General features: G+C 47.2%; 1 protein-coding gene across 1 annotated transcript in view; it reads right to left on the bottom strand.

Moving 5' to 3' along the window:
* LOC131269332 (netrin-B-like) overlaps positions 1-22,059 on the bottom strand; it is a 64,979-nt gene extending 42,920 nt beyond the window's left edge. Inside the window, exon 1 of the mRNA XM_058271684.1 lies at positions 20,856-22,059. Coding sequence (XP_058127667.1) covers positions 20,856-22,059 — 1,204 coding nt within the window. The remainder of the gene's footprint in view (positions 1-20,855) is intronic.
* Positions 22,060-25,384: the final 3,325 nt, after the last annotated feature.

Genomic DNA, 25,384 nt, shown 5'->3' with positions numbered 1-25,384 from the left:
GCGCGTATGCGCGCCGCCAACAACCGGGTCCGGCTTTTGGGGGGAAAAGGCTCTCGCGAGGGAGATAAGACGACGCCGAACGTCATGAAACGTGAAATGAAATAAAATAAAATCAAACAAGCCACTTGATGATCGTGACGACGAATCGGGGTCCGACAACGAGGTTGTGGTCGGGCGTCGGGTTGCATATGTTTGTCATCAGTCATGATTTCAATTAACAGCAATTTTCACTTTCACTCCCCTGCAACAGGGACGGTACCCGGGCGTGATTGCCGGGACTGATCGACGAGCGCGGTGCATCGTTGTAGATCAACACCAGGCGGCGGCACACGCATAAGGCGCTCCCGGGTCTGCGAGTCTGGGAACGGGGGAAACACCGCTTGAACCTCGTCGAAGAACACCGTTGGAAATGTAATCCCCCAAGGGACCGATATGGGAAAGGCGCAGCGAAAAACGGTTAAATAACAAGCGCCCGGGACGTTTGTGTCCCAGCAGGCGCGAGAAGAGATTTGTTCTCGCCGCGCCAGCAACGCACCAACGACGAGCGCTGGCGACGAGCGCGCGATGAACGACAGATTGCCAATCATTGGCACCCCTCGGCACCCGTCGGCAGCGCCAAGACACAACAAGATCTCCAAAGTCCGTGCGGTGTTGGGTATGTTAAAAGAGCGCTGAAGACTTCCTCGCGATGCGACGCGTTGCCTTTGAAGTCTAGGCGCACTGGATGCGATTGCGACACCGCTGCACAAACAGAGATATACACACCGCACCGGGGGTTCGGGTAGGCGGATGACCTTCCGGTGGTCCTAGAAAGACATCCGGCTACAGCAAACCGAAGAACTCATCTGTCATCTGGCGAGGCGAAACCTCCAACACAGTACCGTCCCCAAAAAAAAAACACTGTTGTGTACGGACGATACGTTCATATGCCAGGTGCCAGATGCATTGCTCGCGTGCTTGTCAGAAATGGTTCCCGCACCTATTCTGGGATCGGTGCGAGCTGCAGCACACGACTGCACGGTGGTTCGGCGAACTTCCCCGAACCCGAACTCCCGGCGGTAGCGGCTATCCACTCAGAAAAACGTACTTCTTGGCTCGGGCTTGCTCTTTTCCAAATGTAATAAGCACCACCACCATCGCCATTGATGCTGAATGATGCATTGGACGGCTGGGCTGATTAATCGTACCCGGGGCTGGCAATGTTCCTTGCATTGCGTCTCCTACTCCCCCATTCCCCCCCCCCCCCCCCCCCCCCTCTCCAGATCTTTTATCACCTCGCCTCTATGGTCGTTCGCTTGGAACGTAACGCATTCATCATCGGCGGACGAAGCGGCAGAGGGTACTTCTGCACCTCAACATGCTCGGGAGCTTACCCACTGGAGTATTTACACCCCCTCCTCCCCACCGCCTCCACCTCCGACGGAATCGGACGACTTATTAAAGACGAAAGTTATTCCCACCCGTGTCAAGTGATCGATCATCGGGGAAGCGTTACGCTTTTGGTTGGCAAACCCGAAAACCCTTCTCCCAAAAGCGCCACCGTACCCACCCGTCCAGCCACCCGTTTCCAGACGCTGTCACGCATAATTTGTCTCTGCTCTGGATCATTACCCGAAAGAGGGGGGGGGGGGGGGGGTGGAGGGGGGGGGGGGTGGGTACGCAAAATGTGTGTGCCTGTCGACAATGTTCTTGAGGAACGCCGGTTGTGTGCCTTAGTAATTAGTCGGAGTTGGGTTGCGAGTGCGAGTGGTTTGGTCGATGACAGCTATTATATTCCACCGACTGGGTCCCAAGAACTGGACTTATCGGAACTGTCTCTAGTCAGCCCCGGCTCGGAAACATGGCTCTTCAGCGGAGGTGTCTTCTTCAATGCTCGAACTTCTCACAGCTTTAGGAGTTTGCTTTCCCCAAGGCAACACGTTGAAAGAGGAGCAGTTGCGACACTGTCCCGAGACGGACTAAAACGGACGGACTTCTCAGCATCGCGCAGCAAACTCGCTTTCTTTGATCGTTCTTGATGGACGTCTCAAGTTTACGTGCCCTGCCAGAGCTTGGGTCATCAACTGGAGAGCGAAAATAAAAAAAAAACAACAACGTGCTGATGAGTGGAGTTGAAAAGATCACCCCGGTTACGTAGGTCCGGTTTGTGGAAGTCCAGGAAGTTGTTTCAACCAACCTTTCACCTTTTTGCACGTGGCGCCCGGTGGTGGCACGGATAAAACCGACCGTAGCCAGTCGCGAACAAGAATGCTCGCACAGGAAGGGTGCTTCATCAGTCGCTGCTGAAGTGGTTTCCCATCGTCCCCCGCCGTCCGGCTTGGAACCCACTCCCCCGGTCCGGGATGGGACGAACTAATGATAATCATAAACAGGGCAGCATCACTCACGAACACACTAATCAGCGGACTGACTGACTGACTGACAGAGGGCCATCGCGCGTCCGCTCGTGCGGCTCGCTGTCGGTGACGCTCGGTTCGCTTTCACCGTATCGCACGCCGTTTTGCCCAGCGCACGGGTGCTTCGGAAAAGCATCGCTAAGCTTCCGACCGGCTCCTCCTCTCCCAGAGTCTCCGCACAAACCACCCGAACGGTGGCTGTCAGCTTCTGACGGTGCGGTGCGGCTTCAAGATGCGTCACGCCAAAGCTCTGGCCTTTTAGGAAAAGCGGGCCATCGAGGGCAGCACCACAGAACAGAAGCACCAACATTAGTCTCAGGCCAGCAACTCCGAAGCCGGTTTTGCCTTCAGGTGCGGGATGAAGCTGAACCACACACACACACACACACACATTCACATCACAGGACTGGGTGGACCAGACCAGAACGATACACACAGCACACAGCGTCCACAAGCAAGCGCCGGCGTGACGAACCGAACTCCCGACTCGCTCCTCTTGATGTCTCTATTTGCATTGCATTTCCTGATTATGTGTCGCCTGGCGTACGAACGGATGTACCACACAGCGGTTTCCAATATCATACGCCACTCGAAAGGCGGTGAGGTCCAAAATATGAAGAATATTCGTAAAGAAGATCTCTTTAGAATTGTTGTAGAATTGTAATTGTTCCTTAGAATTAAACCGAAGTCTTGGTTGCTCCAAATGGGTTCTAATCAGAGATGTTTCGAATTCTTGAGTCCAAGATTCAAACCTCAAATCATGAATGAATCTGTCATTTCTGTTTGATGCGCATGGATCCAGTGTTCAAATATAATGGGATCTCTCCTTAGCATTCTTAGTCGATCTTTGAGCTTCATGCTCCAGTTATTCAATGACTCGTGAATCTCTCATCCTAAGCTTCATGATTCTCTGAAACGATTTATTCTGATTCATGAGTTACAGTCTGATGCAAAGACGGTTTCTGTTCTTCTGATATTGTTTTGACACAACTTCAATTCCTGGTTTGTCAAAAAACGGGATCAAACGAAGGTGATGCAAGGAATGTGGAGGTACTACACATCTCCCAAATAAAGAGACATTTGATATCTCGTAACGATGTATGTCCCAAACTATACTTTTTGACACTTCATTTCCAAAACATTCCACAACGTTGCAAACTATATTCAAATATTGTTGCTTAAGTGTCGTTTTTGGAATCATTGTTGCTCAATCTAGTAGGCAGAGTGTGCAAGCAACCTTGCACCTGAGGCTGCATTTTTGCCAGAGTCATAATTTGGTTTTTAGTGTTGTATTGCATACTCGGATTTTAGAAAACAAATAGAAACCTTCTTTGCGTTACCTTTAAAAACCTATTTCCACGAATCGAATTTTTAACTAGAAACTCATGTAGGCTCGAGCCTTTAGCTGTGAACGATGTTCGTGGCATATCGAGAAAACAGATATCGTTTCCACACCCTTAGCGAATGTGCCCCGACCCGGCGAGTGTCATCTTCAGCGTTCGATACACACAACGTTTACAGCATAGCGCACCGTCATCACCACGTGTATCCGTTCACCTCGGACAGTAACCGGGATGTCCCAGGAGTACCATAACGGTGGCTCGACCCTTCAACTCGGGTGAGCTTAAATGCGGTGCAAAATGGTGGCGGTGCACGCGAACGTGCGTGCCTTAACTCGTGCAGACAAAAAGGCACCCAACGACCTCTGACAGAGACGCACGGCGGGAATATTAATAGTCGAAACTACTGAACGTCCGCTGGCAGGGGGACGACACCCGGCACAGGTCAGCTTTAATTATGTCTACCGTCACTCTTTGTTGCTCCTCTTGCTCCCAAACCGCTCGCTCTCATTCCGTCGTTTAACTCCTTTCATCCGGAGGAGATACCTTTGTGTCGATGATTCGATAGGCAACTAAACTTCGAAAACAGGTGGCGTTGTCCCTAAGGTACTAAGCTTTGAAATAGCTCATCAAATTCTGTCTCTAACGCATCAGCTTTTGTCTCTTGCCGAAAACATGAAAATAAAAAGCGTTGTTGTGTTTTTCCTTGATAATTACTCTGTAACAACAATTAACATTATTTCATTGATGTGAACACAGTGAACTCTGGGATATAAACTTATTGTCATGGCTGCGGAAAGTCACTTGTTTTGTTTGTTTACAACCCCTGCCGTATGTTCTCCAAATGTTCCTTTTATTTTATTTCTAATTTAGCATTATTTCTTTTTTGTAAACATCTTTATAAAACCACTTTATAAAATGTCATCATTATTACGATGAGTATTAACATCAATCAATCATTGTAAATAACAAACATTTCAGATAGAGACAAAATCGAGATCAAGAGACAAAATCAGATGAACTCAAGACAAAACTGATAAGTTAGAGTCAAAGTCAGATGCGTTAAAGAGAGAATCTGATGAGCTATTTCAATCTTGGGTTAGAGGTGGCAACGACTGTAGGCAATCGCCTGTTCCTCAGTCTGAGCCTGATAAGACACCCCAGGGGGGGTTCCAGCAGTCATAATCATGTTGACACTTTAGTTCGTCTTATTTCTTACGCGGAGATGATGCGCAAAACAAATGTGTGTTCGACTCTCTCCAGGGTTCGATTCGATCCGACCACGGGGTGATCTCGATGGAGCTTCTCCTCTTCAAAAATCCCTCTCACCACACCTTCCCTCAACCCCTTCGGTTGTGGCGAACGCGAACTTATTCGAAAATCGTGACGCTCCACCGCTGGCAGGTTTCGGTTTACAGAACGCGCGCACACCGTGGACAAAATTAGCATTTGTAATACGATGTGCCCACCAACCAACCCCCTTCCCCCTTCCCTCAATGCACGTCTTCTTGACATACCAAGCACGACATCGTCACGAAGAGGCCTCGGACTCGGGTATCTCTGGTGCATCTCTTCCAACGCGAATCGATCCGATCGATCGATTGCCTTGCGATAACGATCGGCAGCATCGGCCGGAGCGTTGCGATTATTCGCCAACACTGCATGCATATGGTTTACGACCAATCCCACCCCCCCTCCGCGTCCTCCCCGGGTCCGTTTTTTCGCGTCGTGTGCCCGTTCCGCGTGAGGAACTCCTGAAGCGAACTCCTGCAGCGTGCGGCCTCCGTATCTCGCGGGGACATGTCGCTCGTTCGGAGAAATTTGCTCTTGCCCCCCTTTCCAGCCCCACACCCCTCTCCCACCCGATTCCATTATTGACACGCAGGTTTTTCTTTTTCTTCCTGTAATTCGCGAAACACACACACACTCTCGGTCGAATCGTGCTGAGCTTTGCCTACTTGTCGCTTGCATGCGTGGTGGTTTTTGTTTTTAAGCACATTTTAATTAACCTGCCATATAGTTTTCCAAAAAACGCGGCTGCCTTAAAGGCAATAAATTACTGTGTGCGTGCCTTGGAAGCCAAAGGAATGTTTTCTGTTGACTACGGTTTCACTGGAAGTTGTTCGTAAAGTATTTTATAAATCCTAAATGAATGTTTGAAAGATACGTTAAAAATAATAATTTAGGTATTCGCCTCTCAAAAGCAAACAAAGTCAAATGCCGAATATTGAACTAACAATTTGTCTCAATTTATGGCCGCTCCGAGAAATATTACTCCTTGGTTCTTTTCCTAAACATGAGTTTCAAAACAATCAAAGTATGAAACAATATTTCTCGTTTTTGAAACTAGTGTCATTGAGTTTTTTTCAGGAACTGAAAATTAATGCTATCAAAATTGATAATCAAAACGACATCTGTTGATTTGGGTTTTAGCAAAACTCTACACCTTTTATTGTAGTTTTCATTTTCTATAAAAGTGAAAGTTGAACTCATTACAATATTTTGAGAGCAGCATATAAGTTTCTTGTTATTTTTGTTTTTCTTAAACGTCTCAATACTTGTTGTTATCGCGATTAACATCACTTTGTTTGGTTGTATAGTTGTTTGAGCTTTGGAAAAAAATGGATACGTTATTAAAATCTTCTAAACATTTTTTACGTCTTGTTAAGAAATATCGACCATTCCGCCCTTATTCGGGTTTTAACCAAACTCTACGCATTTTACGGTAGTTCTCGTTTTCTATAACTTATTATATAATTTTGCGTGCAGCATTTCCGTTTCTTGTTTTTTTTTGTTTTTATAAATCGTGACAGTACTTTTTGTAATCGAGCTAAACATCATTTTTTGTTGTTGTATAGTTGTTTTTGCTTTGGGAAAAAAATGGAAACGTTATTACAATCTTCTAAAAATCATTTGCATGACGTTAAGAAATATCGACCTGTCCGTCCTTACTGAAATAAATAAATGTATAAGAACATGTTTTTAATCGACAAAACCAAAGCAGTTCCGTGCTGCTGACTCCTTTGAGCCTGTTGACAAGCGTGGTTCGCCTACCTTTCGAACGTGATGCGCTTGATGTGGGTCTAGGGTTCCAGTGTTATGGTCGTTTAATTTTCCTCTCACCCTTTGCGAGCAAAGACACCATTCAAGAACATGTACACGCATAAACTCCCACGTGCGGAGACATGAAGCGGCGCACCAAGGATTCTCAACTCGGAAAACGAAAGCAAAAGGGAACCGCAGAAAAAAAAACAAGGAGGAGGCGTGAATTTTTTCTCCTCTATTTTATATTCTGCGTTATTTTCGTCCCGTTCGTCCACCCGCGAGGCGACAAATGACAACGCATCGACAGGTGGCATTCGCATGCGATGCACCTTTGCGGGGTTGCATCGCGATATGTTTGACGGAGAAGAAGAAGAACAAAAAATAAAACCCCGGAGAAGAAGGCAAATGAAATTGGTTTCACTCGCACGCTGCGTTCGGTTGTGTCACTTCCTGTCACGGTGCGGTGTTGGTTTATTTCGTTTTGTTTTTTTCTTTACCCTGTTCCACTCGGGTTTTCCACTGTCGGACTCATCGACCCCTATATGTTGCGTGCGTTCCATTTTATCTCCCCCCCACACACACACAGGATGGACTCATTTTCCTCCCCCCCTTCGTAAACGAAAGCCTTAAGGGGCGGAGCTGGGAAGCGCATGCCGTCACATTCCGCACGCGAAAAACCATAAACAAAAGTATGTCTCCTGCGTCTGTCGTCACGCAGCGTTGGTTGGTTTTGTTTTCGTTTGTTTTACACCCACTGCCGTGAAATATTGTCACGGAGGCACAGTTGCATCCTTTTATTTAAACATTTTGTTCATTCTTTTAAGTTCAACCATAAGGGAAATTATTGATTTGATTAATACAGTGCAGCAGCCTGATAAATTATACCAAATCGATCAACGAATAGAATAATGCAGCACAAAACTAAACGAGCCAGAAGTGAAAATAAACAACTCAAACGATCAATTGAAGTTATAAAAAATTGTTTTTCTCCCGACTTCACTCAAGAAATTTGCAATTCTATTTAAATATACTATCAGGTATACTATATAATACCTGTGATTGTTAAACGGAATACACAATTCCGCTTGAAAAAAATAAATGAAAAGAAGAAGAGAAAGTAATAAACCACGTCACCCATTTTGCGGGTGACAGTAACAATTACTTTGTTCTGCTTAGTTTACTAAAACCATTGATTCAATAGTATTTTTAGCAAAATTTTAACAAACATGATTGTACTAAAAACTCTACCAAAACAGCATCGCAGTTCACATTCGCTCCCTTACTGTTTCACCTTATGTATAATTGTCCTATATTGTTTTACATTTTGTTGCTTTATTTATCCTTCCTTAATCATTTTTTTTTGTTAAATCTAGACTTCCTTAATTTATACATTGAAAACATGTTAACGCGTTGATTGCCAAGCTTTTTAAGTTCATTATTTTTTTTACAAAACGTGTTTCTAATTTGACTTAAAAACTTAACTACCCAAAAGTTTGATATTAAATATTGCTATGGCTTTTGTGTTGCATTTTCATTTAGTTATGTGGCAAAAACTTTTTATAACTAAGGACAGCTGTGCTGAACTGTTATTTCTTTGGTTCAGCACAGCACCCTTCACCTTTTTACGCACACTTTTACCGTTTGAGATACATTTTCCAGGATGCTTCCATTATTTGCCGTCTTAGTGGGTTGTTTTTTCTCTTGAAGTTTATTTAATTATTTTTTAAAAAAATAATACTGAAAGGTGCAACATATTGCCTGGGAGTTAAAACCTGATGTCAACAAATAGTTGCTAAGAGACAAAGCTGGTCTAAGATGTGGTAAAATTAGACCGCAACGGATGCAGCCGTTCTTTTTGCTCGCGAAATAAAATGCAATGATCCAGGATATCTTGAGATTCCTAGAAGAGGTGGCCCTACAACCCATTCCTCTCCCCATGGGGCCAATGGGAGATAGAACGCCGGATAGATGGATGTGCAAGGGTGGGGTGGTGGTGCAGGGCAGAGTCTGCAAATAAAACCCCTCGCCGGTGTGGCCTGGCCGGAAGCCAAGAAAAGCAGAGTCGTCCACTTACGTCCACCGTCGCGAATCAAACCCTCTGGGGGGGTGGGGGGAGAAGGTGGTGGTGCAAAGTTCGACACCGCCGTGTCCGACAAGCGATCGGTATGTGTGTACAGCCGTGCCGAGGTGCAACGGGGCGACAAATTCCACGCCCGCGTTCGCTTCAGCAGGGTTCGAGGCTCAACAGCGGAAAGGGACAGGAACCGCTGAAGGCAAAGACAGACACATTCCGGTACACACGATCCGCCGTTTCCTTTCGAAACGTCCGTTTTCTAAGAGGGGGCGAGGAAGCGTAGCTTAACGTTGCACATTCTCGCCCGGAAACCAGCTCCGATAACCACTTCGAACGATCAGTCCAATGGGCTGATAGGGAGCGCGTTGTTGAAGTTTAGCAGATATATGCAACCAACACCTTCCTTTTCCTGCCACCAAGCTGAGCGCGAGCAATACGATCGTTTCCGGTGCCACTTTGCCTCCGTCTCCGCTAACATGTGTCGTCGTTAATCGCGAATTTATGCTTGGAAAAGTGACGTGGCTTCGCAAAAATGCCAAATTGCATTCCCACAAACTCACCCCCGGGTATATGTGTATGTGTGTGTGTAGGGAGTGTCAGAGGCGGGGGAAAGGGGGGTGGGAGGGTTTCCACCCCAAACGTCACGCTTCGCCGAGGAAAATTCGCCGCCGGAAAATTGCGCGCTTCACTTTTAATTTTTACCCCGAATTAAATGTGTTCAACCGGACCCTTCGTTCCCCTTCCCCCCTCCTTCCCCCCCCTGCAACCAGGCCGGAAACCAGCATAAAGCAGGTATTTTACTGCGACCGGTGACAATTAACACCCTCTCCCGCACCACCCCACCCCCGGGGTGCCAGACAATACGGAAAGCCAAAAATAGCGACCGACCTTCGACATTCGACGTGTGTGTGTGTGTGACGCCTCGGGGTGTATGGTATGTGTATAGCGCCCTGCCAAGTTGGTGCGCGAAAATTCTGCACCACTTTACCTTTGCAGCCCTTACCTGTGGGTGATAGTCGGCGTCCAACACCGACCTCCCCTTCCCCCCACCCCGCCCAAGAGGAATGATTGTCCCCCAACAAACCTTTCGCGCACTCTACGAGACAGGTAGACAGACTTCAAATGCGCTGCGAATCTCTTCCTCGCCGAGACAACCTTTGTCATCGCACGATTTAACGTACCGTAGTTCACCTCCAAACACCCCCCCACTCCCCCCGCGGGACAGGTTTGCAAATCATGCGAGGGATTCTTTTGACGTTTCGCGTCGCATATTGTTTCACACTTTGGGTGACGAAAGAAAACAATTTGGTTGTTAAAGCAATTCGTTGTGAATCAACAATATTTGAACATTTTTGTAGCAAAGATGGAACCACAATTTGATTTGTTTATTCTAAGTGTACTGATTAGACTTCAATAATCAAACTGCCTTTTAAATAATTTAAAAGATACAGAAACTGTTTTATTAAATTTTATTTGTGCTATCATGACAATTAGAAGCTACATGTGTTGAAAGGAGTAGCTTTTCTTCTTTCTGCAACTATAGATTTCTTTAAAATTCTTCATACTACCATTGGAAAGTTGTCGTGTCAGCGTTTTATAATGAACTATAGATTTAATTGATATTATTAAACGTTTATTTAAATAATTTGGTCTCCGTAATATCCGTAGCGCTAGACTTACGGATAAAACTTTGTTGTGTTAAAGGGGTTTTAAACGATTGTTACTTTCACTTAACAGCAACTGTCTTTCACACATGAGAAACCCAACTTAACTTATCGAACGCAAAATAAACAAGCAATTTTACTTAACGTAGTCAGCTCAACTGACAGCTTTAGAAGGAGTCAACAGTATAAAGCCATTTAAAATGATCGTTAAACGAAAAAAAGCGTCGTTTTATGCGGTTTAAGTTCATTCACAACGCTTAATGAGTATGATGATTAATTTTGGAGTTAAAATAATATAACTCATTCACAATTCTGCATAGTTTGCTTGCAGCAAACTCATCATTCCCGGTTGACAGTTCGCGTTAATTTGTTTTGAGCCGGTATGCACCCGTTGAAGAGTTCAAAAACTTTCAGTCAACTGAAATGAAGCCGAATGAAACTTACTGGTATCGATCTGCACCTTCAGACCTACCTTTTGAGAACCATAATGCATTCATATCTCACCATTTTGTTTTGACACATTGCTTTAATCGACAAAGAAGTTCTCCATAACTCAAAGATGAGGCATATTGTTAAAGTGACGTTTTGTGCTGCAAATTCTCTAATGCGCGAGTTTCATAGTTTGCTTTTTCGTCATGTTTTAGGTTCATACTATCACAATTTGCTCATGTGTCCATGCTAGCTAATTCAAGTTGCGAAATTCATGTTATATTATGATGTACTAAATTTTTTTTTGTTCTCTTACGTTTTTGTAACTCTTTTTCAAAAAGTTTTTTTGTTCTCTTACGTTCTTCTTCTCAGTAGTTCTTGACATTTAAAACTGTATGTTTTAATTACTTAAAAAGTATGTTTGGTTCATGTATACATATATGGTATGATATACCTGGTTCTAGATGCAGTAAAGTCCACCAAAGGCATTACCAAATTGAGGTAGCACTTTTGATGGTGCAGATTTTCCCCTTTCGGCACGATTTCCGTCGATGAGTACTCACTGACTGTTGAGGTTCCCCATTAACGAACAAAACGTGCATAATCAGTCCAGCGAGGGAAACAGGTTTCGATGGGTTGCCGAAAGTACGGCATGGAAAGGTGTGGAAACAAGACTAAAGTGAGGCCACGAGAGGAGGGGGCCCGACTGCGCCTTAAGGAAAGCAAAACAAAAAAAAAAAGCGGGGGCCAAAAATCCTGGACAGCTCGTAAATTATAGGTTCGGCGACCACGTTATCGCAGCCATAATTGAAAGCCGTCGGTGCACGTTTTAATTTCGCTCATTTCGCCAACAGCCCCGGGATGCGATGAAAACGGCGATGGTGGGATAACGAACGAATTCCGGTAAGCACGAAACGTGTGAGGCCTTCGGCCGCTCACCAGACTCCGGAGGCTTGTTTTTAGTGGCTCATCTTCTTCAGAGGAGTTGTGGTATCTTTTCCGTGTGCGGGAATTACCAATGCAGATCGTCCTTGCACCGGTAGAAGCGCCCCGATACCACTTGATTAGGCAACAAAACATTGACAAAGCACATGACCGAGCGAAAAGAGTGAACGAAAAATGGCGCGCGCGCGCACAAAAAACAACACACAAACACATATCCTCAGCGAGGCTCAGGTAATTGGATCAAAAAATAATGGCTGGATTTCGGCTATCGGCACTAATTTGTTCGACGGAATTGAATTATTATGCGGTGTCGTTAGCTGGACGGCGGCGGACCTACACATTCCAGGATCCCGCAGCGGCGACGACTCTCGACTTGCTGTGGACTTGTTTCCTTCATTCTCTCTCGTTCTTCTGTTCGTTCTCCCGCGACCAGTTGCCACAGTTTATCTGGAACCTGGTTGGTCGAACGATGTTCGGTTTAATTCTGTGTTCTCCGCTGTAAGCAGCACCACTAAGGAGTAGTAGCAGTAGTGGAAGGAACTAGGTAGGTTCACCCCACAACACCGAAAACTCGTCAAAACCGTTGACAAACAGGAGCTGACAGAAGCTAATTAAATCTCGCACACCCTCCCGGACATCGGGTAGAGTAGAGTTTCCCATCTCCGTCCACAATGGAAAATTGAAACTGGCAGCACTAGTCTCCCTCTCTCACACATACACACTTTGGTCTAATTTTTCCAAGCTCCCAGCAGCGTCCTGAACTACCTTGGCGGCTGCGGTCCTGGTAGAAATAGATTTTAATTAGGAATTAAATATGCTCGGACAGAGTGTCGTTAACATTCCGTCTGGCAACGTGTTTTTAAGAAGGGCCCGGGGTAGAAAAAGCATTGCAAACGGGACGAAAAACACCTTGCCAAACATAGCAGGCAAATAAGGATGGGTTTCGTTTTTACGACCTCGCAACTCGCTGGAGAAGTGTCAGCGTCTATCGAAATGTTTTGTTTTTTTTTCCGCTTCAGCAGAGATTTAGTTTCTGTGTCCCTCCGCGACTTTCCCGTGTTTTTGTTTTTTAGTCCGTGTGAAAGAACGAACATATTTTCCAGCTCAACGAACCGCACGTCAATCTGAAATGTATATGCTGGATCGTGGAGTCGGGCAGTGACTCGCAAGACATCCTCAAGTCCCAAGTCCCGATTGGTGAGAATAAGAGATGCCGGTTTGTTTATCGGTCCCGTACGGATCACATTAAATTGATAGATCCACCTTTTCCTAGCTGGTTAGCTACCCCAGATAAACGAGCGCAGATTAGAGCAACCTTTATGGGACACCATTCGCCATAGTCTGAAAGCTAACGACAGCGCCATTTTGGTTTTTTTTTTTGGTCTCTCATCCCAACCTATTCGCGAATGGATCGATGCAAATTAAACCCGGTCTAAAATGGGAAACGCCGATCCGACCCGTGAGTCCTTCGCACGCGGCATCATATCCCCAGGCAGGCTTCACCTGAATGGGCTCCAATTAACAGCCCGTGGTGGCGACGGGAGTTGCCTTGCCTTTTCCCGCATGTCATCTCTGGGGATTTCAAAAGAAAAATACACCGAAAAAGAAATTAATCCAACGCAACGCCGAAAAGAAATTCGCCGGACATCGCAGGACGTCATCGTGGACGCTTCAGGATGAGGAGAGGGTGCGGCCGCAAAGGCTTTTGTCGACCGATACCTTAGCCGGTCTTTCTGCGCCCACTTCTTCCCGTCTTCTAAAATGTGTTCGCGCCGCTAAATCAAATTAATTAGGCGACGGCATCCGAAGGAGTTGACGCTTTTTTTTTGTGCCCAAGATCCCAATTTGCTCCTGCCTCCAAACAACTCCTGAAGGAACTAAGGCAAGGTAGGGTACGTAACCCGGTGGCGTTCGTGAACTAAGGCGGTTCGGAATTCTGATTGACCCCTTCGGTGACCCAAACACACACCGGGAAACACCACAGGAGGTAAAGATAGGCCGCACGGGGCCAGTGCGTTGGACTCTAATAAAATTGTAACCGGCTGTGGAAGACTGGCGCAGTCCTGCGGAACACGAGACACGAATCGAAACGATTTCGGCGTGTACAAATCTGCACACAAAATAACCCCATTGTGGGAACGTTCGCCTCATCGGAGATCTCCTTTAAGTGTGTAGATTTTTAACTCCGTTTATGTTCCACTTTGGTTTTGGTTCGGTGTCCAGAAAGACACCCTCGGTAGGGGGGGGGGGGGGGGCTAATGAAAAATCGAAGAACCAAATGAACAAGAGCGAGCGATCGTTTTGGGGGCCGTCGATCGATTTTCTGCCACGTTTAGGCGATCGTTAAGGCCCCGCTGCCGTTATCTATCGGCGGGGAACCTCGATTCGGCGAGGCTTGGAGCTTGGAATTGGGCTGCCTCTCGATCGATCCGGGGAGAGTATCGTGTGTCATCGTGATCGAGATAAGCGAAACCTCGAACCCCGGGTGGAGAAGAAACCCGAGCGAACGGCAACGGTTACAGGTTCTGGATGGTGGGTTACTTTTAGCTTTAGGTTTCCGCTCGCGCCTTGGGATTTTGTTTTGTTTTTTTTCTGACATTTGTACGCTTTACGTCACACACGAGCACGCAGATCCGGTCGTGGCATCTCAAACCCGCTCCGCTGGCAGCGGGAGACCCAGCGGGCGAGAGATCGGGAGTCCGAGATTATCGCCGAGCGATATCTCCGAAGCGGTAGCCCTCTGGCGATCGTGGGGTTTTTAAGACCCGCGTGGCCCTACCGTGTGACACGGTGACGGGCCCGCTGCTACTGTCAGAGACGTCTCCGGGGCAGAGTGAGAGCCGGAGGCCCTCCGAGAGGCTCGTCAAGCGTCAGTCTCCGCATCGCCGGAGGTCGCCCTGCGCGTATCCGGGAGCTACATTTTCCAAATTTCTTCCCATCCAGAACCAACCCGCCTCGACAGGCGAGTGAAGGGAGCGGACACCGCTGTCCGCCGCCAAAGTCTGTTTGCCTAACGGCGGGAGATGGTCCAATTAGATCAACCCCTCGGTACCTGGCCGGGTGGGGTGTTGCTCCAGCGCTACCGGCCGGATTGCGGGCCCCGGTGCGACTCTCTACACGACAAAGGCTTACCTTATTTTTATTTCTTTAGTTTTTTAAATGGCAACCGTTCCCAACACACACACACACACCCAACGCCGTCAGGCGTGGTGCGTTTTTTATCTGAATGTCAACCGAATAGATTTTAACCATATTTTAAGCGGTGGCCCGCGCAAATCCCGATGACACGCCATCACTTACCCGAAAGGCGCCCTCCCGGAACGCGTTCAATTAGCCGAGTTTGTTCCAGAAGCAACGAGGCACCTCCTCCCCGATCGGTAGCTTGGAGCTAAGCTTGGAAAGCTCCACCTCTTAAAGGTCAACGGCGTGCGGTGCACGGCCCCGCTGTTTATAGGCATGGGTTTGTGTGACACACTTTGGGTCACACCGCCGGATCAAGACTTCGGACCTCCCTTGTGGTTCGGGCTCGTTCTCCCCAACCGAGTGTGTCAACAGCATGGTCCATTTCGAGATTTTAAAATGGATTTAAAGTTGTACAAGATATCAATTGCTGGCAGGCACCGCAGGTCACCAAACTCATGTGGTTCCTTGGGGTATCGCTATATTGTAGGACCCTTTTGGTGAATCGAATTATTCAAGACTTCTTTCAAGAGTTTGGATCTTTCCAGTCTCAGTTTTTATTCTAGGACATTTTGTGTTAGAGTCATATATCAAAAGAGACATCGACAAAGATATGCGGATATGTTCTGTGAAGGCTTAATAAGCCTGTCATTTAAAAGATCAATCTTGTCCTCAAGCGCTAAAGATGTATAATCTGTGTCACTGTATATTTTGTTTGGGTTCTTGCGATTTAACTTAATTCTGTGGAACTCCACAAACGTCTACTTTCACCTCGTACGATATCTCCAGATGAAGTCGTTACAGGAAGAGGCTAGACAAGCTTTCTTTCAACGCCTTCTAACCACTCTTCGGGTGTGCTTTATTAGATAGCAATGACCTTAAGCCAAATCTAAACAATCACGCCTAGCCTAGGGTGCAGGGGTTCGCTTCCGCGTCATGCATCTTCGGGCCTAAAACCTTCCCGGTTATCTTATCTCTGGTTTGTTTGGCATGTTGGCGCGTGTTGGAACCACACAAGGAAAGGTAAATATCCCCCGGCTGGCGTAATGCCGTTAGATATTGCTCTATAGAAGAAGTATTCGTCACCGCCCAAACCAGTACGTCATCTTTAGGTTGCCTGACGGCGATATGGATTGATTTCGCGAACTCGTTTGAAGTGCAGCGGTGAGATTTGTCATCAGGGGGAAAGATGCAATCATTTCCCGACGAATCCCCCTGAGTTCCGGTACCAACCTTTTCCGTCACGGTTTCCCCGCGTACCGCGAGTCATACACCAAACAAGGTTCACACAGACGTCGGCCTCGACCTTCGATGCCACGCGCCCAAGCAGAGTGCCGCAGGCCTCGCTAGAAGAAACGAGAGATCCTGGTGCATCTCCTCGTCCCGCTGGTTTGATGCCCTCCCTCTTCCAAACACACCCAATCTGTCAATCTCAATTGTCCAGGCCACTTTCAACAACTTCCAGCATGATACCCGCAGCTGGGCAGCACTCCTATCAGCCTACTTAAATCAAACGAGGTCTCGACCATCCTCTCCGGCCCTGTCGATTTCGTTTAATTGGTTCAAATTTAAGGCCACTCCACGAGGACGTGCATTATATGCGTTTCCTCTTCCCCCTACCCTCACCCGTCCCCGATTTCCCCTTTCGCTCGACCGATTTGTGATATCGATTCTTTTTTCCCCTTGCGTTCTTTTTCCCTTCTTCGCCTTTCATGTGTGTGTGTGTTGGTTTTCAAAAGGGTTCAAGTTCGAGTGGCTTTTTTTCCTCTCATGTTTTTCTTTTTTGCCATTTATTTGCTCCTGTTTGTTGCAAACCTCTCTCTTGCAAACGTTTGGAACACTGCACTTTTCCGCGATGCCAAGGGGGAAATTTTTGGAAATGACCTTGCGGATTATCTTTTCTATATTTTAACCCCCGGGGTTTTTTTTCCGGAACAAACAAGCAAAGAGGAGATGATGAAAAGGAAAAGCACTCGCAAATGGTTTAAACTCAAAAAGGAAGTTACCAAAAGGTTTCCGGATGCACTTTTTACCTCAGTCAAAGGACAATCATGTCGATTGCAGTTTTTATCTCACTTTATTAGTCTTTGTAACAAGAAAATTTGTACAAAAGCGAAGGAAATATGACACAACATTAACTCGCAAACATGTTAAAAGTCGCTTGATAAGTTAATATAGTGTGTCTAGGACATTTTTATCTATTTTTCTTCTTTAATTTCGAGCACTTGAGTCCGGTTTTGGTCGGTTCAGTTAGTTCGGTGCAAAAAGAGCAACGCATTTCCGGTCCCCTTTTTCCCCCCCTCCTGCCGGTTTTTTCCGAACACTTAAGGGAGGGAAATAATATAAGGCACACGTGGCAGCCCCGAATCCCTACGTCCCGGCCTACGTCCCTTCATTCCGTACGGAAAAGCCGGAGCCGGAAAAGAAGAACACCAAACCACGTTTTCCCGCTTGTTGCTGGCTCAAACTCCATGCAGCTTGTTTTCTTTTCCCTTCCTCCCGATATTGCCTTCGCGTTTTGCAGCCGATCGAATGTTTGACATCGGAGAATCGATCGAGAGAAAGGTTTTTGGCGATGGCCACGATCCCCGACCTTTTTCGGGCAAAAGGGAACGAACGAAATGGGTTGAAGGTTGTAGAAAGAAAATAAAGGACGACGCTGGAAGGCTGCCAGAATCCTTTGCCAGCCGGGTTGGCGTCGGGCACGTCCCGGAGTCGGCGATCTCTCCCGAATCCGCTCGACTTGACCCTCGGAGGGGTCGAAAAAAAAGGAAAAAGGATTCCGGGGGTCGGCACGGAAAGGGAAATGGGAAATGAAAAAGGTTCACCACCACCGCACCGCCGGGGTGGTCGACCCGAGCCCTTCGGGACCCCGTGGTACCATATATGTTGACGTTGCGTCACAGCCGGCGGCGAAAAGTCGTTCTCTCGAGCTCTCGGGCTCGAATTGATATTTGATTGCACAGTGGTAGAAAGGACAGCTAAAGATAATGCCACCGCTGTTGCTAAAAAAAGGCGGCCACTTTCTTCCCCGGGTCACACATGTGCTTTTTTTTTAGTAGCAACTCGAATTTCGTCCGCTAGGAATGGCGAACGGGCTCGGGATCGCTGTAAAGCAGGCAGCTGCCAGGGGGCCGAGCGTGTTACGTTTCAGGAAACATAAATTTCAGCAGCGAAAAGGCACCATTGTTGTATCATCAGCCACCCACCCAAAGTGTCTGGAACAAGGCGTCCTTTTTGCCGAGCGTAGCCGAGGTGGGAAAGCAAAGCATGAAGCAAACCGAGCACTAACACAACATCCAAGCGTTTCATTTCCAAAAGTAAAAAAAAAGAAAACAAAGCACATCGACTGTTTATGTTTGATGTGAGAAAAATAACGATCGATCAAATCGATAAGAAACCCCCTCTGAAGAGAAAAGCGAAATGAAACTGCAAGAAAATTTCCCAAACGCACATAAATACCGAATGCTTTTTTCACAGTTTTCTAAACCACAGTCAACAGAAGCAGGGAAAACAGTAGAACGAAGAGACAAATCCGAGCTTCTAACCTTTTTTTTTCCACGAAACAGGTCCGTCGGTATTGGGAAGTGCATCCTAGCAAAAGAAAAACAAACCTCGCCAGACAGAGTGGAGTCCTGCGAGACCGGCACTGAGTAGCCAGCTGAAGGGAAACGAGTTGAGGGGAAAATGAAGTCGAGTAGTAGCTCCAACATCCCCTCGAATGAAATGCGTTCGAAATAGGATTCGTTGGTTGCATATTTTATTGCTCCGTATACGATTTCGTAATTAATTTCTCCGTAGGTTATTTTCTTAATGACAGAATTTGATGTTCGAAATCATACATTTCCACAACAAACACAGTTACATCTTCTTCTCTATTTCTTAACAGTTCGAACGAATTTTTAACGTGTCGATATCAGATGTCCAACCAGCTTATTATGTGTGTTTGTTAAATCTAACAACTTTTTTATTTCAATGTTTCCTCATTGAGCTTACTTTTTCACTGAGTGTCTTTTCACTGGAATGAATACAACATGATTTCTATAAGTTCCAACACTATCATCTTTTGTACCGAATAATGTGTTTTCCTCGGGGGTGTTCTGCTTCTTTATTTCAATACGAAATTTCAAAGGTTGCCTGAAGCCATCGTATTCCAGTGGAAATCTATCATAACCACGTTCAAGCTGGAGCAACCTGACTTGTATTTAGTTTTAAAAGGCGAAACATGTTAAAGAGGAGGGCCAAGCAGGTTGTTCGATGAAGAATGTTGTATACAAACACAGCCAGAACTTCCAAAGAACCACCAGAATTAACCAACAAGTCATTTACGACACTATTCAAAGTATAGAAGATAATCTGGAGAAGATAACCTAGAGACAGAAATAAGTTGCGGCTGTGTTTTCCAGCGCGTCGAGCTCTTTTTAAGTACATTTTCAACATGAGTGTTGTAATAAAAGCCAAATACGAAAACTAGACACGTTACCTAACGCATCTATCTGTGAAAATAATTTTTGGGACTTTTTGAATATATTGAAGTTTCTACGACAAAACGGAGCGACAAACGGAAACGATACATCTCAATGTGAGTGTTACGCGTTCATTGTTGTGACTATTTTACATTTTTGCGCTTCGTGTGGAAAACCCTCGAAATCTGACCAAACACTGAGCCTCATAAGGGGTTTAGTCTTAGTTCTAAAGAACGGTTAAGCTGATGGTTCTGAGCTGATCGTATGTTATAAACTGACCAATGACGCCAGGTAATATGCAGACCAGACACATACAATTATTATTGGCACGATTTAAGCAATAGAGGAGTGGCTCGATCCAAGAGAAATTTTGGAGGACGAACTCTAATGGTCTTTGGTGGATTTTCCTATGATTCCAAATTACCCATCTACTGGAACTCTACAAAAATGAACTCGACTACGTACTGCAACCTCTTGGCAGATGGCTGTTGATTCAGTTTTTGGAGGATCAAGGGACGGTTTGAGGCGAAAGAAATCACCGTTTTTCAATGCCCAGCATGTAGTCCAGATTGCAACCCTATCGAGAACCTTTTGGGGCATACTGACGTCGACGCCAATTCAACACCATGAAAGATTTGAAGACATGCTGGTCAAGGAGTTCTGAGAACAAATCGACCGGGAAACTATCAAGAGGCTGGTTGCTTCGATTCCCGACAGAATGTTTGAAGTCATCAAGAACAAAGGAGGAGCTACCAGGTACTAAATCAACTATAATTTGCAAACGCTTGGATTTTACTGAAAAAGACCTGATGTGCGGCTAAACGAATGCAACCCTTTGCTGTTATAAGTTTTTGATTCGAACTACAACAATTTTTGAAGAAATCGTATAACTTTTATAGCACGGAGAGACACAAAACTTTGGTGCGGCTAAACTAATGTATCGCAGTGTGTGCGCTTTTGAAAAAGAACAACCATGTTCTTATCTAATACGTCCCGCTAGATGTTGCCGTACATTTGAAAACGTTGGTTACCATCCCGAATGGAAATCGTTTAAAAGAACTTAGTAGAGACAAAGATATTGCTTAGGAGTAAGCCTCCCCAGTGATTGCGAGTCAAACATTTAGCTAAAACGTTGAGGTAGTTTGATACACAGGTTGACGACAAGGAGTGGATGTCTTCCAATTGTCCAATCATCCTTGGAGTGGAGTTTGAACAGGTTTGTACATTTGTGGATAGGATGAGTGTTGACTATGTTAGAGAGTTCTGAGCTTGAAAATGGGTTTAAGAGTTGCTGAACGCTCGGCTCGGCCACCTACCTTTGCATTCGTTCGCGTCCCGCATGGTGCCGCGGCCCCAGGGCCGGTCGAAGAAGAACGGCTTGCAGCGCTCGCAGTCCCGCCCGGCCGTGTTGTGCTTGCAGTCGCACTCCAGCTTCCCGTCGGCGCCCTTGACGCAGCGGGACGCGTGCCCGTTGCACTTGCAGCGCCCGCCGACGGCAAAGTCCGACAGCGCGTAGGTGAACACACCCGACCCGGACACACCGTCACCGTGCCCGCCATCCCCGCCCGCCTTCGGGTAGGCGGGCAGGAAGTCGGCCGCCTTCTTGGGCACGCCGCCGAACTTGCCGCCGGCCGTCAGCTCGGTTGATTGCTGCGACTTGCCGGTGGAGGAGGAGCCCCCGCCTCCGCCGCCACCACCGCCGGTGGCGGGCTGGAGGCGGTGGAAGATGACGCGGATGTCGGTGGCCGTCACCCAGTCCTGCAGGATGACCGAGTTGTCGAAATCGGACGCGGACGGGCGACCCTCGAGCGTGCTGAAGGCGATGCGGGACCCCTGCACGCCGTCGACGCTGTAGCGGTTGTGGTCGACGCAGCGCGCCTCCTGCTCGTTGCTGGCGGAGATGGTGGCGCGCGTCGGCCGCCCGTACAGCTTGCGGCACTGGGAGCTGTAGAACTGGAACGGCAGCCAGTTCTTGCCGTAGTCGGCGCTCTTGTAGATCGCCATCGAGTCGGGGCGGATGGCGTGCGGGCAGAACATCAGGCTGACGTACGTAAGCTCGAACTTCTTGCCCAGCGACAGGGTGAGCGTGACGTTGTCCGGGCCCGCCTCAACGGTGCCCGCGCGCGGCTCCGACCGCCAGCAGGTGACGTTGTTCGAGTTGTGCACGTCGGTGAGGGCGGCCGCCGGGTAGCGCTTGGTCGGATCGGCCGCGTCGCAGATCTCGCAGGACGACTCCAGGGTCCCGCTCCGGACCCGGTCCGCCTCGCTCGACTCCCGCATGTCGCAGAAGCGCGCCGGACTGTCGCGCCCACAGGTGGAGGACGCCTCGATCGGCACGCCGAACGCCGCGTTCACAAAGTCCGGCATGCAGCGGCGCGGGCGGTCCTCGTCGTAGCACGGATCGTTCACCGAGTGCACCGGGAAGCTGCGCAGATACTGGGGCCGGTGGGCCGCCTGCCCACCCGAGCCCACCAGCACCACCAATCCTACCACCGCCAGCCACCAGCCGGTGAGCCTCATCTTCACCGACTCACTCCCGCCGCGTCCCATGGGCTCACGCTTCACTCACACCACACGCACGTACACACACACACAACCCTACCTGCGACCTGAGCTGCGAAATCCTAAGGGCGAAAAACGGAATTGACGGACACGATATCTTAAACCCTCTGGAGGGGATCCTGAAGAGTCGAGTCTCCTAGCGAAGAACCTAGGAGCAAAGCAACGCACGTCGCGATTGTTGTTGATGTTGGTGGCGACATCCAACCAACCAACATAAAAACTAAACGCACGCACAACTCTTTTCAAGTAGCCTCGTCTCTCGGCTCGGAAAACTGGAAAACAAAACAAACCGCCCAATAGTAGGACCGGGGGAGAGTGCGCCCCCCCTCGGGGGGGTAGGCTTGTCGGGATAATGAAAGACAAACAAAGTGCGCGCCACCGAGGTTCGACGCTGAAGAGATCGGTGTGTCTACCGCCACCCACGCCGAGTTAGGAAAAAGATGGAGTCCTTTCGTAGGCCGCAAGGATAAATCAAGAGCTAACGTCGGGGCCTCGTTGTTGGTGAGGGGGGGGGGATGTTCCGCTCGTCACGGAAAGGAAGAGCACATACTAGCGTAAGCACACACACGGCGGGCACGAGACAAATTCACAGGAACTTCACGGATGGTCTCATCCTTTGCCCCCTTTTTTGGGGGTGACGGCTTTTCTGGGAGTTCAAATTTTGACAGCGACGTGTTCGCTTGTTGATTGAGCGTCACTAGGCTTCGGTTTGGTTTGATTGTAGATGATGTCGAGCCGGAAACGCCAAGGCACGACCCTAACGGCGGTACACAAAACCCCACTCAGAGCCACAAACCATCGCCTAGAATATACCTACGGAATTTTCTTTCAGGCTCTAGGCGAGAAGCAGGACTAGGAGGAGGAGGAGGAGGATGGCAGAACTTTTAATCTGCCCTTCTGCCCCCCACAAGCACACACACTTTCTCCCTCTCCCTCTACAACACTTTGATCCACCCCCGTCACGACGAACCGCGGGGACGAAATGTCTCTCGAGATATCGCACAACTTCAGAGGAGCTGGAAAAGCGTTTGCGTTGTCGTCACCGAGCGCAAAAAGGTCGAGCGATCCAACCAGTCGCGGTGCACAGATTACACTGACTAGGGACTCGCCGCTGCAGCAGCTCGATTCCGAGACCGTTGTGTGCCGTATATGCGCGGCGGCCCGTTTCACGACGGGTGACGGCTCTCTCGTCAAAACCGACACGCCGAATCGCGCTGGGGTGAGAAAAAACTCTCACGCGCGCCACGGAAAGGAAAAACACACAAATCACAACAGCCAGCATCTCACCAATGCACGTTCCCCCAGCTGAGATTCGCGCATACGAGGGTGAAGGCGAGAAAGAGTGAAAGAATGAAGCATTTCGCTTCGTACGAGAGAACAAGAAAAGGGAGGAAAATGCAAACGACAAATACAAGAGAGAGAGAGAGAGAACCGCGCAGAGAGCAACAGGCATCTCCGACTGCAGCGGCGCTTTGGTGAAGATGAAAGTGCGAGATGTTTATGCTCTCGGGTGGACCGATTCTCTCACCGAATTCGCACCCGAAAAGGGACTCGACGCCGGCATGCGGGGGAAGCTGCGCGCGTCCTAACTGCGATTGGTCGTCCAGTTCGGACCGGGCACTCACTCTCCATCTTGTGAGATCTCGACCGACCCCACGATTGGTCAACGCAGCGAAATCCACCGACCGGGAATTTTCCCTTCCCTTGCGAGATACCTCCCGGTGAGTTCCCATCCTGAGGTGCGTACACTGAAAACGAACCTCCCCCCCCCCCCCAGAAGCAGAAGGATTGCCCACTTGGTTAGCATCTATCGTGAGTCTGATAATTTTATCCTCTGTAAATAACTCCATGTCGGGATGAGATCAGGTTTGTCTAAACCTCATAGCAACATTTTTGATCCTGCACATACCTCCTACGAGAAAGGTTGCAGTTATATTGTGACTCTTTATAGCTGCAAGAAACTTATCTCTCGTTTTAGAATTGATAATTTAAACGAAAAAGCACTTTCAAATGATTGCAACTTTCACTTAACAGCAACTGTCAAGCGCTCTTTTCACTCATGTGAAACCTAACTTAATATAGCTAAACGCCAAATAAACAAACAATTTGAGTTTTGCAACCAGGATTTCACTCAACATAGTCTATTTAAAAAAATATGTTATAGTAATTAAAATTGTTTGATAACTTGTTCCACAGACAGCATTAAAAGGAGTCAACAGTATGAATCCGTATAAAATGATCGTTAAATGAAATAAATCACGTCGTTTTATACGATTTAAATTCACTTGCATGAAGTTTGTTTATCGACCCAAGATTGCCAGTTAGTCAGTAAATGAAATAAAACTATGATCCAACCAACAGTTGGAAAAAAAACCCACTCTGATTAAGGTAAAACAAGCAAAGTTAAAGAAATGTTTCCCTAACTCACCTTACCAATCCGTAAAAACTAACTTATTTGATAACTTAGCACTCAAACTTGTGTAAAGATTCTTTAATTAGCAGTAGTTATCTGGAATTTAGCCTGATGCTTGCTATTTACGGCGTTAAATGTAACATTCCCGACAAAACGAAACCAAGGGAATACCTTTAGAGTAAACTTGGTTTTGAACACTTTACAAGGCGGGTACTGCGAAGTTCAATGTTTGCGTCACAAGTTTTGTTTATAGAAATTTCTTATTTTTAAAACTGTGCTTTGAGTTTCTGCAGATGAAGCACTACAAGACTTTCAAGTTGTTTCGGCACTACACACTTAATTAATCGAAATGTGTTTGCAGGTAAAGGTACTTACCTATGGTGTTGTTATTGTTGTCTAACTGTAAGCTGTTATTCTGAGCTGAGCATTTTGTATAAAATACGGTGCTTGTTTGACTAAAATTGTGCTTCAATTTCAAACTTTTGCAATATTTGGAGCAGGTTGTAAGTGCCTTATTCAAGTATTTGGAAATTAATTTGGGTAGTTTGCTTAGCATATGATTGCAAAGTCAGCAGCAAATAGTTATTGTGTGCAATTATCCATTCTAGGAACGCCGTTTGCTTGAACGTAACCCATCAGTTTCTTGTTTGGTAGTTTTCAATATTTGTCTTCTGAATTTTCGTGAATCGTCATTCACGCGTTAGCGACAATATGTTTTTGCAGACAACGAAGTCTTAACGCGATTTGTTTTTAGGGAGTCAGAAAAAGAAGTGTCATTTAGTGTCTGAAAACACTGTTGTCCACCAGTTGAAGGTAAAAAAATCGGTTTAATTGCCGTCAGTCACGACAGCTCCACGCTTTGTGCGTGGT

Source organism: Anopheles coustani, chromosome X (genome assembly GCF_943734705.1).
Source record: "Anopheles coustani chromosome X, idAnoCousDA_361_x.2, whole genome shotgun sequence".
In the NCBI taxonomy this organism is placed as follows: Eukaryota; Metazoa; Arthropoda; class Insecta; order Diptera; family Culicidae; genus Anopheles; species Anopheles coustani.
This window is presented reverse-complemented; position numbering and strand designations above follow the sequence as displayed.